Source organism: Clupea harengus, chromosome 3 (assembly GCF_900700415.2).
Source record: "Clupea harengus chromosome 3, Ch_v2.0.2, whole genome shotgun sequence".
Lineage (NCBI taxonomy): Eukaryota > Metazoa > Chordata > Actinopteri > Clupeiformes > Clupeidae > Clupea > Clupea harengus.
In genome coordinates this window covers 16,033,577-16,049,989 of record NC_045154.1, presented here as the reverse complement: position 1 = coordinate 16,049,989, position 16,413 = coordinate 16,033,577, and the positions used below count along the sequence as shown (strand labels likewise).

At 44.6% G+C, this 16,413-nt stretch overlaps 2 protein-coding genes across 3 annotated transcripts; both read left to right on the top strand.

Annotated features, from left to right (window-relative positions):
* The first annotated feature begins 105 nt into the window (after positions 1-105).
* On the top strand, positions 106-1,736 carry bet1l (Bet1 golgi vesicular membrane trafficking protein-like). The gene is made up of 4 exons (XM_012818714.3): positions 106-258; positions 529-614; positions 756-812; positions 952-1,736. The coding sequence occupies exons 1-4, from the start codon at positions 237-239 to the stop codon at positions 1,117-1,119; spliced, it is 333 nt and encodes a 110-aa protein (XP_012674168.1). The 5' UTR covers positions 106-236; the 3' UTR covers positions 1,120-1,736.
* Positions 1,737-1,825: 89 nt separating this feature from the next.
* Positions 1,826-15,875, top strand: deaf1 (DEAF1 transcription factor). 2 transcript variants are annotated; one of them, XM_012818830.3, is made up of 13 exons: positions 1,826-2,381; positions 3,100-3,197; positions 5,291-5,420; positions 5,611-5,757; positions 6,865-7,004; positions 7,725-7,790; positions 8,272-8,316; positions 9,040-9,163; positions 10,275-10,403; positions 12,751-13,058; positions 13,824-13,895; positions 14,947-15,036; positions 15,386-15,875. In XM_012818830.3, exons 1-13 carry the CDS (start codon positions 2,177-2,179, stop codon positions 15,485-15,487), a joined length of 1,656 nt encoding a protein of 551 aa, XP_012674284.1. In that variant the 5' UTR covers positions 1,826-2,176; the 3' UTR covers positions 15,488-15,875. The 2 variants fall into 2 exon arrangements, with proteins under 2 accessions (XP_012674284.1, XP_031420596.1); XM_031564736.2 differs by lacking the exons at positions 1,826-2,381; positions 5,291-5,420 and having other exon boundaries at positions 3,143-3,197.
* The last annotated feature ends 538 nt before the right edge of the window (positions 15,876-16,413 follow it).

Sequence of the window (16,413 nt, the reverse complement as noted above, 5' to 3'; positions counted from 1 at the left end):
TTCTTCTTCTTTGGTAAGGTTACTTTTTCAACTTTGAAGAAAACGAATTTGTTTATGTCCTTAAAAGAATAAAGCACTACATTTCAATATACTTTAGCATCTACAAATATTGTATTGTGCCACAGGTTGTCAGGAATAAATATCAAAAGGCGAGGACACTCTAACCTTATATCTCAACATTTAAGTCAATTACGTAACCACTAGTGGACTAGTTGGCTCGTGGAACGTCAGGGAAGATGGCTGAGCCTTGGAATCGAGGTAATGACACGTAGCATTTTGAATTATTTTGAGGTTCTACGCATATATTTGTCATCTATTTAGGGATGTTACGCACACCTACCCTAACAAGTAAAAAAGTGTCGTTTTAGGAAGAGCGTGTTTGTTTTCGGAAGGATTCCTCGGAAGCTAACCTGCTAACGTTATACTGCTATCCTGCCTAGTTTTGTTTTTTTAGTGTTAACAGCCCAACCAAACTGTCTCAGTAATGACAGCCTCTTCATGTGAATCTAATTTATTTTCTCACCCTAGGACATGGCGGCGTGGATGATATGTTGGATGCAGAGAATAAGCTTCTGGCGGAAAACTTGGCATCTAAAGTCTCCAGACTAAAATCGGTAGGCTGCCTAAAGCTTACAGATGTGACAGTTTACCCAATTATTCTACAGCGCTGCACAGTAATCTTTGTTTTTGCCTAAACTGACAGGTTGATGTGTAACAATCATTTAGGCTAATGATTCCTATGTCTTTTCTCATAGCTTGCTTACGATATTGACAAAGACGCGGAAGAGCAAAACACCTACCTGGATGGCATGGTTGGTGTTTTAGTTAGTGTTTTTACCCCAATGTAATAATAATGGAAATAAATTGACATCATAGTAAGCAGTTGATACCAACACTTTTTAAAGCTTTGAGAATTATGCTGTTGTAATGGCTGTTATTTCCCTTCTCAAGGACTCCAATTTCCTGAGTGCCACTGGTCTGTTGACAGGCAGTGTGAAGAGATTCTCCACTATGGTGCGCTCCGGCAGAGATAACCGCAAGATCCTGTGTTATGTGTCAGTGGGGCTGGTGCTGGTTTTCTTCCTCCTGTACTATCTGGTGTCCAGGGTCCAGAACTGATCACTTCACTCTTCAGTGTGGGGAGGCTGACATGTATCTCAGTTTTATGAGATGTAGCCTTCATTTCAGTGGGTACTCTGTTGTTTACATTCCTATGGGTTTTATGCTATTATCGATGTCCAGAGGGATAGCTGGCGTGTCTGTGTATGTAATGTATGACAGCATGGGTAATCGGGGATATCCAGTATTCCCTGTTCAAGGTCTCACAGTCATGACCTTTAGTCACGCAGAGATGTTTGCCTTGGGCCACTGCAACAGTAAGTCTGTAGTGATAACCCACAAAAGCTATTTAAATTGTTATTCAAACCTTTTAAATAGTATAATTTGCAAAGACTTGATTTTATTTAGACATCATTTTGATATCATATTGGGATGATGGTTCGTAGTGTAAATATTTGGTGATGATGGTAATGTGGTAATATGGGTTCCTTGAGTTACAAATCCTTCTTAATTATGAGATCATATGTGTGGTCCTCAGATCCCCCCCGAACATTCGAACTACCAAAAATGTTTATTTATTTGTTACACAAACAGTAAAGATGGGGGTTTTTTCAGTTTGTATAGAATGAATATTTTTAATAAATAATATTCAATTAAATGTATGAAGTTTTAAAATATTTTCATCATGATTATTTTCTTTGTTCTGCAGCATTGTTTTGAAATCCTGGCATACATAGGTTTATGTTTTTTTAAATGTGAAATATGTTTATTTAAATACTGAGATTGTATTTTTCAAAGCAAAGAAGTGGTTGATTGCTCACATGCCGAGATGTCACTGATTGGCTCTGTGTAGAGCGTCATCTCGTGTCACGTCGTTTTCTTTCGGTAATTTCCGTTTTGCCTCCTTCCTGTCAGTTCCACCAACGACTGGGAATCGGAAGCCATTTCCAATTGTATATTTAATCTGGTATCACCTGTTAAAACTTAATTAAGTTCGATATTTGTACGCTTATTGACAATTACGACAATTTGCTGAGATTTTTATGAAACCTGCTCGAACCCCACCGCCGGATTTACTCTCGGACATACTCGGCTGAAATCGGTAAGAGTCAGAGAAATGGACGAGTCTCACTCGGCAACGAAACAACTGGGGTTGGATGGGGCGTCGGAAAGCACGACTGTCGGGCAAGTAGAGGAGGGGGAGGATTCGGATACTGAATCGGAGGCCGAAGGCACGACGATGACTGTAATGGGAGAAGCTAACATCGACATCGGAGCCGAGTCCTTGCCGAATCCAGACGACACGCAATCCACATTTGCAGGAAAGTTTTTAGAACGGTCTGATTTTTACTTGTTTTAGATTGCAACCGATTTGCAAGCTAATGTCAGGTGGCAGCAAGGTTGTATTTAGCCAACGTTAGCTTTCTTAAATCCTGTGGATTCACTGTTTGGGTTGCTACAAATAATGTGTCGCTAATATTGCCATAATATAATAAACTCGCTAATATCGCTTACTCCGTATAATAATGTATTGGTGCATTACTCTGTTTGTATTCTATAATAAACTACTCTTGGTACATATATTTATCCAGTTTGTTTATAGATGGCGGTATTTAACTTTATCATATAATTAATAGTCTAATTAAAAGGAGGATAGCATATGAGCAGGTTCGAAAAAATAGAGCAATCTGCAGTTTAATATAGCCTAGGCTCCAACTCGGGGCCTACTATGTCTTCTTTGTTCAACTTTTTGTTTTTCATATTTCTGCCAAAGTATGGTAAGGTGCAGGCCTGGGGCGTATTCGTCATATGTGGTTTAGTGACAAACCTGGATAAGTTAACCCAGAGTAAGTGGTAAACCTCCTAATAAAAGAACCCCCATTGGTTCATTCTCCTAGCAAAACAACGTCAGAGGGCTCTTCTATTAGGAGCTTTACCACTTACTCGGAGTTAACTTATCCAGGTTTGTCACTAAACCACGTACGACGAATACCCCCCTGGTTGCAAGGTTTTTAAAGGGTCATGTTTGTTTTTCCACAGAGGTCACAACAGTCACAGTTCGAGATGTCCAGGCAACAGACGACAATGTATTCACCCATTCTGTGGCCACGTCTGCGGCCATACCAGAACATGTTCTTGTGAGGAATTTCCGTACGACCGTTTCACAGTAACTGACTCCTGTCTCTCCTGCTTAGTGTTGCCAAAGACCAGCAGCAGCCAGTGACCTTTATGTCATTAGTTCAAGTGGCCTTGACGTTAATGGTGTTTTTTTTCTAGTTTTCGTTTTTAAATGTACTAGTTAACTAACAAAAATGCAAAATGTGCATAAGCGATATTTACAAATAACAATTTGATTTGTGGTCTCTGATCAGGTCAGTACGCAAAAAAATGCTTTTATAGCATTGTTAAAACACTTACGCAACAATAGGATACTGATCATGATATTTGGGCCACAATATGATACTATTACGTTGCTTTACATTTTATAGTACAGCAAGTATTGCAATTCTATTTCGTGATGGATAGCAATTTACTTCACATTTATTACATTTCGTGCACTGGTAGTCTCTGCAGCCATCTTGGATCGGTACATTTGTTCTCAACGCTGAGTTCTGTTTTCTGCTGTGACAGAAAAGAAGAATGATGTCTTAGACCATATTGTGGACTTCAGAAGAAATATTTTCAGAGTAGACATATGTGTCAACATAAAATTAAAATCATAATATTAAATATATAAAAATTGTAATTCCTGGCACCACTGTATCGATATAATATTGTGCCAAAACTATTGCAATACTACACAGCATACATTTTTTTCCTTCACTTCTAGTATTACAAATAGTAAATACAGTATGTCTGAAGTATTTACCTGCAGTACTGTAGTGTGAGTAGTGCAGTACTGTAGTGTGAGTAGTGCAGTACTGTAGTATGAGTAGTGCTGGCCTGTAGTACTGTAGTATGAGTAGTGCAGTACTGTAGTATGAGTAGTGCTGGCCTGTAGTTTGAGTAGTGCTGGCCTGTAGTACTGTAGTGTGAGTAGTGCAGTACTGTAGTATGAGTAGTGCTGGCCTGTAGTGTGAGTAGTGCTGGCCTGTAGTGTGAGTAGTGCTGGCCTGTAGTACTGTAGTATGAGTAGTGCAGTACTGTAGTATGAGTAGTGCTGGCCTGTAGTTTGAGTAGTGCTGGCCTGTAGTACTGTAGTGTGAGTAGTGCAGTACTGTAGTATGAGTAGTGCTGGCCTGTAGTGTGAGTAGTGCTGGCCTGTAGTGTGAGTAGTGCTGGCCTGTAGTACTGTAGTTTGAGTAGTGCTGGCCTGTAGTTTGAGTAGTGCTGGCCTGTAGTACTGTAGTGTGAGTAGTGCAGTACTGTAGTATGAGTAGTGCTGGCCTGTAGTGTGAGTAGTGCTGGCCTGTAGTGTGAGTAGTGCTGGCCTGTAGTATGAGTAGTGCAGTACTGTAGTGTGAGTAGTGCTGGCCTGTAGTGTGAGTAGTGCTGGCCTGTAGTATGAGTAGTGCTGCCCTGTAGTATGAGTAGTGCTGGCCTGTAGTATGAGTAGTGCTGGCCTGTAGTACTGTAGTATGAGCAGTGCACTACTGTGGTACTGTAGTGTGAGTAGTGCTGCCCTGTAGTATGAGTAGTGCTGGCCTGTAGTATGAGTAGTGCTGGCCTGTAGTATGAGTAGTGCACTACTGTAGTGTGAGTAGTGCAGTACTGTAGTGTGAGTAGTGCTGGCCTGTAGTATGAGCAGTGCTGGCCTGTAGTATGAGTAGTGCACTACTGTAGTGTGAGTAGTGCTGGCCTGTAATATGAGTAGTGCTGGCCTGTAGTACTGTAGTATGAGTAGTGCTGGCCTGTAGTGTGAGTAGTGCTGGCCTGTAGTACTGTAGTTTGAGTAGTGCTGGCCTGTGGTACTGTAGTATGAGTAGTGCTGGCCTGTAGTATGAGTAGTGCTGCCCTGTAGTGTGAGTAGTGCTGGCCTGTAGTACTGTAGTATGAGCAGTGCTGGCCTGTAGTATGAGTAGTGCTGGCCTGTAGTATGAGTAGTGCTGGCCTGTAGTATGAGTAGTGGCCTGTAGTGTGAGTAGTGCAGTACTGTAGTAGTTTAGTATGAGTAGTGCTGTCCTGTAGTATGAGCAGTGGTAGCCTGTAGTACTGTAGTGTGAGTAGTGCTGTACTGTGGAGGTGAGTGTGCAAGCTGAGTGCTTGTCTCTGTTGTTCCTGTACTCCACAGACAGGCAGGACCACACTGCAGATCGGGGACAGTTTGAATACCCAGAAGGCCACGTTGATTGTAGTTCACACTGATGGCAGCATCATGGATGCCAGCAGTTTAAAAGCCTCTGCGTCTGCAATGACAGCAGGTGAGCGCGCGAAAACCAGTCTGTACAGTATGATTCAGTGTACGATATCTACAAATCTACAAATGCTGCTTCCATGGTCCTGTTTTATGCAGAACAATCTTTTCCATTCCAGCACCGTAGAGGTGGCAGTGGGGAATCTTCCTCCCTGTAATTTCATCTAAACTTTCTGCTTGTGCTGATGCCTCTGTAGGTCCTCAGACCCCCTCCACGCCCATGACCCCCGGCCATGAAAAAGACGGCTCCAAGTACAACTGGGACCCGTCTGTGTATGACAATGAGCTGCCTGTCCGCTGCAGGAACACCAGTGGCATCCTCTACAAAAACCGACTTGGCTCAGGTAACAGTGTGTCCACTAGGGGGAGGCACAGCACAACGATAGTAATGGTTGGGTTTGAGGCATAAAAAGGTGTATCACAGACACACATTAGCATACATAGGCAGACAGAAGTTAGAAATTTGAAATTTGAAGTTTGAAATTATGATCAGAATACCTAATACATCTTCACACAAATCCCAAGCTGTTAGGGATTGACGTTATGAAAGGTCAATGTTTATAGTCTAAGTTAAGACAGAGAGAACATGCAGTACTGTGTTATTTTTGTAGTTCGCTCATGACGGGTGTGTGTACATGTACGTACCACAGAGTGGCCTGTGTCAGGCATTGCGTGTGTGTGTGTGTGCTCTGGTGTTAGGGATAGTTTATAAGCAGAGTCCTCCCAGGCTAAGCTGTCTCTCTTTAATCATCTCATTACTGACCAGCTGAACAGGACCAGGAACCCATGTGCAAGCCTGACCTCATGGACAAGTCAGCTAAGGATACACACTCACACACCCCTTATCTCCTCCTCAGGTTGAAGGATACACACTCACACACCCTCTCTCCCATCTCACATACTGTATTCATAGTCTCTGCTATCATACTACAAGCGCATCATACTCCCCAAAGGGATGAAATATTAATCACTGGAGTGGATGTCATGTATAAATGATCACTGCATTGAGACCCAAGGCAATGGTGAGGCAGGGCTGGTTAAACTCATTGCATGAGACCTGCCCCCAGGAGGCAACCAGTGTTGAATCACTGTGTGGAGACTTTTTTCACACTTTCACAAGTTGTCTGTATGTGATGTGTCAGGATATAAGCTTTGTCTGTGATGTTGTATGTATGTAAAGTGTACGGATATAAGGTTTGTCTGTGATGTTGTATGTATGTAAAGTGTAAAGATATAAGGTTTGTCTGTGATGTTGTATGTATGTAAAGTGTAAGGATATAAGGTTTGTCTATGATGTTTTATGTGTGTAATGTGTAAGAATATAAGGTTTGTTTGCGATGTTGTCTGTGTGTAATGTGTACGGATATAAGGTTTGTCTGTGATGTTGTCTGTGTGTAATGTGTGAGGAGGTAATGGCTTGTCTGCAATGGTTTGTGTGTGGTCTGCTGCAGGAGGGAAAGGTCGCTGCATCAAACACAACAACACGTGGTACAGCCCCACTGAGTTCGAGGCCATGGCGGGCAGGGCCAGCAGTAAAGACTGGAAGAGGAGCATCCGCTATGCGGGCCGGCCTCTGCAGTGCCTCATACAGGTCAGCCCCGTCACTATCATACATGCAGCACAAGTACCTCATACAGGTCAACCCCGTCACTATAATACATGCAGCACAAGTACCTCATACAGGTCAGCCCCGTCAGTATCATACATGCAGCACAAGTACCTCATACAGGTCAGCCCCGTCAGTATCATACATGCAGCACAAGTACCTCATACAGGTCAGCCCCGTCACTATCATACATGCAGCACAAGTACCTCATACAGGTCAACCCCGTCACTATCATACATGCAGCACAAGTACCTCATACAGGTCAACCCCGTCACTATCATACATGCAGCACAAGTACCTCATACAGGTCAACCCCGTCACTATCATACATGCAGCACAAGTACCTCATACAGGTCAGCCCCGTCACTATCATACATGCAGCACAAGTACCTCATACAGGTCAGCCCCGTCACTATCATACATGCAGCATGGCCTCATACAGGTCAACCCCTTCACTATCATACATGCAGCACAAGTACCTCATACAGGTCAACCCCTTCACTATCATACATGCAGCACAAGTACCTCATACAAGTCAACCCCGTCACTATCATACATGCAGCATGAGTGTTAATGGTTGTGGTGTTTGTAGTGGTGTGTTTAAGAGTGTTAATGGTTGTGGTGTTTGTAGTGGTGTGTTTAAGAGTGTTAATGGTTGTGGTGTTTTGTAGTGGTGTGTTTAACTGAGTGTTCATGGATTTGCAGGAGCGTATTCTCAACCCCCACGCTGCCTCCTGCACGTGTGCTGCCTGCTGTGATGACCTGGCACTGGTGAGTATTTTTTATTTCCTCGTTTGATGACTGTGTGTTGTGTGACATTTTTCAGGCTACAAAAGCAATATCAACATCAACTGTCTGATATTGAGATGAAATGAAACTTCCACAAGACTCAGTGAATCACAGAGAAAACTGTATGTATCTAACAATGTAAGACCTCCCCCCCCCCGATCCCCAAACAAGTGCAGGCCTGACTCCTCTCGGCTGGTTGGTCATGATCAGGGGAGGTGCGGAGGAACAGGAAGGAGGGCCTGTACTCAGCCGCGTCTCTGCTGCTTCCTGCTGTGGCCTCACTCACAGGAGAGACGCCGCAGGAATACAGATAACTCATCTCCGCTCAGGCCCCGCACTAACTTAACTCTGTCTCTGTTTCTGTTTCTGTCTCTGTCTCTGCTCTGTCTCTGTCTCTGTCTCTGTCTCTGTCTCTGTCTCTGTCTCTGTCTCTGCCCATCTCTCCCTCTCACATCTTCTCCAGTGTTCCAAGGACACCACCTCGTACAGCCCAGAGAGCATAAATATGGTAATGTGAATGCGTGAGTATGGTAATGTGATGTAATACAGTATGTAAATGTGTGAGGATGGTAATGTGAATGCACGAGTATGGTAATGTGAATGCATGAGTATGGTAATGTGAATGCATGAGTATGGTAATGTGAATGTGTTACTATGGTAATGTGAATGTGTCACTATGGTAATGTGAATGTAATACAGTATGTGAATGCGTGAGTATGGTAATGTGAATGCGTGAGTATATGAATGCGTGAGTATGGTAATGTTATAGTTATAGTTATAGTCTATGGTAGTCTATGCTAGTCTGTGGCAGTCTATGCTAGTCTATGCTAGTCTGCGGTATCAGTCTGTTATAGTCTATGCTAGTCTGCGGTATCAGTCTGTTGAAGTCTGTAGCAGTCTGTGACATGCCAGAGTAAAAGGTGATCTCTGAGTTTAGTAGAGGAGAGTAAAGTAGGGTAGACTAGAGTAGAGGCAGTGGCTTGTTTAGATTTATGTTTCACTCATAGTTTACATGTCATGCTAACTTTCCAGTCCAGGAATGGGATGTTTGTCTGTTTATCAGCAGACGGGACCAGTCAGGTTGGCCATTTGTTTGTTTATCGGCAAACGGGGACAGTCAAGGTTGTTTGTTTGTTTGTTTGTTGGCAGAAGGGACCAGTCAGGTTATTTGATTGTTTGTTGGCAGACGGGACAAGTCAGGTTATTTGATTGTTTGTTTGTTTATCGGCAGACGGGACCAGTCAGGTTGTTTGTTCCCTACAAGAGACGCAAGAAGGAGCTTGAACAAGCGCCTACACCTGAGAAGAAGGACAGTCCACCAACGAAGAACATAACGCTCACACCAGGAACTACCTGTGAGTAACACCATACACACACACACACTAGGAACTACCTGTGAGTGACACACCACACACACATACCAGGAACTACCTGTGAGTAACACCACACACACACCAGGAAACACCTGTAAGTGGCACACCACACATACACACACCTATACACAGCACACAGTCCCCACCACACACACACACCTATACATAACACCCAGTCCTCACCACACACACCTATGTATAGCTAACACCTATGTTTACAAGGTTCAGAGTTCAAAAGTCTTGGCCCAAAATCTTTACAATGTGTTTTTGTTAAAAGTCTGAGCACCTCTGAAAGTAGGTTTTTGTAAGGGTATGTTTACATTTTATTTAAATACAAAAATATTTATTAGTTATTATTGCTGAGGTCTTCTAGAATATAATCATATTTGCCACTTTTGCATAAATGTTTTTGGTTAGGTGAGCTCAGGTGAGATTGAGGCCGAGCTCATACTCCATTGACTCTGTCCTTCAGCTCTCTTCCTTTCTAAACTCTGCCCAGCCAAAAATAGAGAAGTGGTTAAAAAAGAACTGTTCTACAACAAGCACATTTGGGTTGTGAAAGGACAATATGTGTGATGTAGGGTTACAGTTGTGAAAGGACAATGTGTGTTTGTGTGTGTGTGTGGAAATAATAGATATAATGATATAATGATGTAGCGATGTAATGTAATATAAGCAGTCAGAACAGTAAAAATAGAATAATTCTCTATTTTCAGTGAAGCCCAGAAATGTATTAAACGGAGTTGTCCTTGAGAGGAGCTGTATGTGTAACTATAGCGTCCAGTATCACATGGTCCCTCTATATGTCTTTCTCTCTCTCTCTCTCTCTCTCTCCCTCCCTCTCCTTGTCTTTCTCTCTCTCTCTCTCTCCCTCCCTCTGTCTCTCTTTCTCCCTCTCTCTGTCCCTCTCTCTCTCTCTGCCCCTCTCTCTTCCTCTCTCTCTCTCTTTTCCTCTCTCTCTCTCTGTCTCTACCTCTCTCTCTCTCTCTCTCTGTCCCTCTCTTTCTCTCTCTGTCTCTCCCTCTCTCTCTCTCTGTCCCTCCCTCTCTCTCTCTCTCTCTCTCTCTCCCTCTCGCTCTCTCTCTCCCTTTAGTTACTGTGACGCCCTCTGGTCAGATCACCACTTCAGGGACGTTGACCTTTGACCGGACGTCTGCAGGTGACGCCACTGCCATCATCTCTGAAGGCTCTGCCCAGGCAGATGTCTTCACCAGTACTGCAGGTACGTCTCACTCACACACACACACACACACACACACACACACACACACACACACACACACACACACACACACAGGTACATCCCCCATCCCGTCATGTACGTCCCTCATACACATATAGACATACACAGGTATGTCAGTTCAGGACTGGGGTATCTCTCCTTACTGCCCAAGGTAACAGCTCAGGACTGTCTCTCTGCCTGTTTCCCTCTCTCTCTCTCTGTTTCTGTCTCTCTCCCTCTGTCTCTCTCTGTCTCTGTCTCTCTCTCTCTGTCTCTGCCTCTTTGCATCTCTCTGTCTCTCTCTCTGTCTCTCTCTCTCTCTGTCTCTGTCTTTCTCTCTCTCTCTGTCTCTGCCTCTTTGCATCTCTCTGTCTCTCTCTGTCTCTGTCTCTCTCTCGCTCTCTCTCTCTGCCTCTTTGCATCTCTCTCTGTCTCTCTCTCTGTCTCTCTCTCTCTCTGCCTCTGTCTTTCTCTCTCTCTCTCTCTCTGTCTCTGCCTCTTTGCATCTCTCTGTCTCTCTCTGTCTCTTTCTCTCTCTCTCTCTCTCTCTTGTGTCTCTGTGTCTCTTCATCTCTGTTTTGCTGTTGTGTCTCTGTCTCTGGGATATTAGAATGGAGCAGGCGGATCAGGCAGACTAATGCACCAATAATTCACTTATTACTTAACGTCACAACAATGAAGGATAAGCTCACTTAACAATGCAATTAACTGATGGCTTCATTTCATTATGAGGAATAATTACACTTTTCATTTTTACGTGAATGGGATTTCCAGTTATAAATGAAAAACATACAAATTTAATACAATACAATGCATTTATATACAAGTGCTAAATAAGACAAATCCTCTAACATAACACACTATGCAGGTCTCAAAATAGAAACTGAAAACACAAAGTTTAAAAAAGAACATATTAAAAATGTATCACCGGTCCTCAAGGAGTTCAATCACAAGAATGCCTATCCACATGACTTATGAGGGGCATAAATGTGATGCATTTATACACACACAGACGCACATACAAACACACACACATACACACACAGGCCTATCCACATGCTTTAAGTATGGTGTCATTTTACTATCTTTCTAATGAGAGCGCACACAGAATATAAATGAGCGCAGGGCCAGGAGTCAGGCGTGTAAAAACAGAAACTGAGGGGTGAAAAGCAATGAAGCTAAGCTAAAGCTGTTAGCACGAGCGAATCAAGCTGTTAGCATGAGCGAATCAAGCTGTTAGCACGAGCGCCTATAGCTGTTAGCATGAGCGACTCAAGTTGTTAGCACGAGCAAATCAAGCTGTTATCAAGAGCGCCTAAAGCTGTTAGCACGAGTGAATCAATCTGTTAGCACGATCACCTAAAGCTGTTAGCACGAGCGACTAAAGCTGTTCTCACGAGCGACTAAAGCTTTCTCACGAGCGACGGAAGCTGTTCTCACGAGTGACTAAAGCTGTTAGCACAAGCTACTAAAGCAGTTAGCCCGAGCAAATAACGCTGTTACGACAAGCGAAAAAATTTGATTGACGAAGACATAAAGGTTGCATTGCTGTTTCAGTTTGCTTGCTCTCACTTTTTTAAGCCCCGCAGAGGTCTTGATCCGTTCTTCCACATGCTGCATTCCTGTGCAGCTCCTCTAGCAGAAGAAGCTTCTTTCGTTAGAAAAGTAGAACAGCAACACGCCCATGTGGTCTGCCAGTGAGTTAGTGTGAGTGTGTGTGTGTGTGTGTGTGTGAGTGTGTGTGTGTGTGTGTGTGTGTGTGTTTGCTTCCTGCCTTCCCTTCTGTTTCATCTGTCCCCTTCATCTCCTCAGGGGTTCGCTCATACCCATAATGCTTCACTCCACACTCCTCCTTGTAGTGCTTCCACCTACGCAGGTGGTTTGCGTGTGTGTTCATTTGACTCTGTAAAATGGGTTAGGCTGTTTGGGCTGGAAGTGGGCCAGGGTGAAACATAATTGGGGTCAGGGTGGCGTTCCCACCTTTTTATGTTTGCGTAGAGGACAGACAGGAGCTCAGTATTATTAGCTGTGTTTGTGGTGGAGTCAGGAAGTCATCTTCTCATGCAGGACTTTACAGCTGGAGTGACACACACACTGCAGCTTAGAGGGCACAGTGTGTGTACGTGCGTGTGTACGTGTGTTTGTGTGTGTGCGTGTGTGTACGTGTGTCTCTGCTTTTTGTTAGTCCTGACCAAGCTTTCCACATAACTAATGACAAAGACTACCCTGTGTTTTTTGTGTGTGTGTGTGTGTGTGTGTGTGTGTGTGTGTGTGTGTGTGTGTGTGTGTGTGCGTGCCCGTGTGTGTGCGTGCGTGTGCGTGCCCGTGTGTGTGTGTGTGTTAACAGTGTTGACGACGCTGCCGGCTTTGGCTCTGGCCTCCCCTCAGGTGGTTCAGCCCAAAGTGTCCCCTCCCGTCTTGAGTAACCTTAGTAACGGGTTTGACGCGGAGCAACGCACCTGGCTGCACCTGGAGGAGGCGGCCAGCACCCTGCTCAACACCGCCCAGCAGCTCAAGGTTCTGATCGAGCAGGCCAAGCAGACCAGCCTGGCCCATGCCACCGGAACCAGCGCCGCCGCCGTCACCACCAACACCAGCGCCACCTGCCCCGACACCTTCATGAGCCACGAGAAGAGCCTTAGCACCAAGAAGGACGTGAGTGGACGGAGGATATATCCCATAATATATACATCACACGTCATCATATATCCCCACACATCGCCATGACAACCCACCATCACCAGCACCCAGGACAGCCAAGACAGTAACCACAGTACTGACATTACAGCAACTCACCGACACTGACACCAGGACAGTCACCACACCACAACAGTAAGGGGAGGAAGAGCCTCTCACTGTCACAACCTGCTGATCAGGCATCTGGGCAGGGCTGTAGTCATGGTGGCTGGATTAGATCAAATACCTCACACTGATCAGGCAGGGCTGTAGTTATGGTGGCTGGATTAGATCAAATACCTCACACTGATCAGGCAGGGCTGTAGTCATGGAGACTGGATTAGATCAAAAACCTCACACTGATCAGGCAGGGCTGTAGTCATGGTGGCTGGATTATATCAAATACCTCACACTGATCAGGCAGGGCTGTAGTTAGGAAGGAGAAGGCTGGATTAGATCAAATACCTCACACTGATCAGGCAGGGCTGTAGTGTGTGTGAAGTTTTTCACACGCACTCACACTGTAACGTACGCCTGACAAACCCACATCACACAAACACTGTAGCGCCTCTCTCATCACACAGCATACACCTGTTTCACACACACACACACACACACTCTCATCACACAGCATACACCTGTTTCACGCACACACACACACTCTCATCACACAGCATACACCTGTTTCACGCACACACACACTCTCATCCTGCTCGTGCTGTTCTCATATCTCCCCTTCTCCAGCACTTCCAGACACAGATCCCGTTCCAGAACCCTGAAGACCCCGAAGGCAAGACCACTGAGATCCTCATCAAGGCAAGAACACACACACACACACATACATACATACATACACACACACACACACACACACACACACACACATACACAAGAGAGCGAGAGATACAGCGAGGGAGAGACAGAGAGCAGAGAGAGGGAATGGACACCATATCTAACAGAAATGAAAGACTACAAACAAAGAAAATGATTAGCATCATACATGCTAAGTGAACACACCATAGCCATAGAGAGAAGGACACAGGCTAAGTGAACACACCCTGGACATAGATAGAGAGAGAGAGAGGGAGACACAGGCTAAGTGAAGCACTCATAGAGAGAGGGGGAGACACAGGCTAAGTGAACACACTGGCCATAGAGAGAGAGCGAGAGAGAGAGGGAGACACACAGGCTAAGTGAACAAACCCATAAAAAGAGGGAGACACACGCTTCCTAAGGAGGACATGTTGTTGCTATGCAGTGAGGGAGTGGTGGAGGAGGGGAGACACTTCCTGACTGAATGCAATAACTACACTTCAATTAGAAATGTATATTTCCAACAATTAACAAAATTAAATTATACCTCAATTCTTAATCCTGAAAAGAGGGGACTAATTGTGCAAATTCTGCAAAACTAGCTGCGCAGTATCTGTTGTGATGTCATGAAGAGAGGACATGAGTAACCCTTTATGCTGTAGTGTACATTCTTGACTTTTATTCATTATAATGCGTATTAGTATGTACATAGTTTATATGATTATTAATAGATTGTTTATTATTATTGTTATTATTTATTGATTGGTTTTTATTATTACTGATATTATTATCATTAGTAGTAGAAGAAGTAGTTGTAGTGTTTTAAACAAATATTGTATCTAACACATTGCATTCATTTGTTTCAAATATGTTTGCTTCACCAACACGCCAACAATCATGCCAATAAAGCTCATTGGAATTGAATTGAGAGAGAGGGAGGGAGAAAGAGGATGATGGAGGGTGAATGAAAATGATGTGTGAGAAGCAGAGAGAGAGAAAAGTCACCTAACTCTCCCCCCTCCCTCTCTCTCTCTTGTCCTTCTGTCTTGTACAGCAAATGTGTGTGAACTGCGGACGCGAAGCTGTGAGTGAGTGCACAGGCTGCCACAAAGTCAACTACTGCTCCATCTTCTGCCAGAGAAAGGTATGCAAGCAGGTGGAGTGAGAGTGAGTCAATCAGTGTGATGAGATAGCGTTGGTGTTGTAGAGTTAATGTGATGGGGGGTGGGTGGTGTAGAGTTGATGTGATGGGGGGTGGGGGGTGTAGAGTTGATGTGATGGGGGGTGGGGGGTGTAGAGTTGATGTGATGGGGGGTGGGGGGTGTAGAGTTGATGTGATCGGGGGTGTAGAGTTGATGTGATGGGGGGCAGGGGGTGTAGAGTTGATGTGATAGGGTGGGTTGCAAGCTGATTGGTGCTCATTAGCCCAACCCTGTCTCACCCTCTCACCCCAACCCTGTCTCACCCTCTCACCCCAACCCTGTCTCATCTAGGACTGGAGAGACCACCAGCACAACTGTTGCCAGGGCAACTCCACTGGGCCACAGGAAGTGGTTCACATCCAGGGTGTTGAGTTGGAGAAGGTGAAGATTTAACGTCCGGCGCTGGAGAAGGTGAAGATTTAACGTCCGGCGCTGGAGAAGGTGAAGATTTAGCGTCCGGCGCTGGAGAAGGTGAAGATTTAGCGTCCGGCGCTGGAGAAAGTGAAGATTTAGCGTCCGGCGCTGGAGAAGGTGAACATGTGGTGAAGATAAAGAGCTGGCTCTTGTGGTGGTGCTCATACAGAACTCAGACTCATGTTGTGCTGTGAAAATGAGGGATCAGGTGATCTTAAACTACTGAACACTGCGTGCTGCTGCATGCCGTTGTGGGCTGTTGAAGCCTAATCTGTCCGTGTGCTATATGTGACAAACGTAGGTTTATCCTCTCATCCCTGATGCAGCAGATTTTATCACATATTAATAAAGGCTTCTGTTGAACAGGCATCTTCTTCTGTCAGTTTTTAAATGTCATGTGACAGGCGTCATATGACTCTGGTGGTTGACTGGTACAAGGGCAATGAGACCTTAGATATGTACTACACTTTACCCACCAAATATTGTTTGCCTCAAGGTGCTCCAAATGCCTCAAGGTGCTTTACAGAGCCTAAGGCCGGGTCCCTCTAGAGCAGGGGCAAGACGACGGGGGAAGAAAACATCCCTGTTAACAAAAAGATACCTTAAGCAGAACCTCGGCACATCTGCTTGTAAAGAGGAATAGAAAAGGGGGAAAGTCAAGGTATTTGGCACTTTGTAGCTCCTGCAGAGGTTACGGTCCTGGAAAGTACACTGAGCTCTTCCTGGTTCAAAACTTTAAAAGCCTTGACGAATCTGACAATAAATAGGCTGGTGTACATTTCACTTCTGACACAGCTACAGGAAATGCCAAAAATATAATAAATATACAGCCACATTGCATCTCTTCCTGCTTCCTGTGAGGGAACGCGCCGTGTGTAACAGGAGCAGGGTGGGTCATATCCCCT

What these genes read in the sequence shown, in the direction of transcription:
- bet1l (XM_012818714.3), top strand. Translation starts at nt 237, where the DNA reads ATGGCTGAGCCTTGGAATCGAG. An exon ending in GGCTGAGCCTTGGAATCGAG is followed by an intron (nt 259 to 528) that starts GTAATGACACGT and finishes TTCTCACCCTAG; the next exon opens with GACATGGCGGCGTGGATGAT. An exon ending in ACACCTACCTGGATGGCATG is followed by an intron (nt 813 to 951) that starts GTTGGTGTTTTA and finishes TCCCTTCTCAAG; the next exon opens with GACTCCAATTTCCTGAGTGC.
- deaf1 (XM_012818830.3), top strand. Translation starts at nt 2,177, where the DNA reads ATGGACGAGTCTCACTCGGCAACGAAACAACTGGGGTTGGATGGGGCG. An exon ending in CCACTGAGATCCTCATCAAG is followed by an intron (nt 13,896 to 14,946) that starts GCAAGAACACAC and finishes TGTCTTGTACAG; the next exon opens with CAAATGTGTGTGAACTGCGG. An exon ending in CCATCTTCTGCCAGAGAAAG is followed by an intron (nt 15,037 to 15,385) that starts GTATGCAAGCAG and finishes TGTCTCATCTAG; the next exon opens with GACTGGAGAGACCACCAGCA.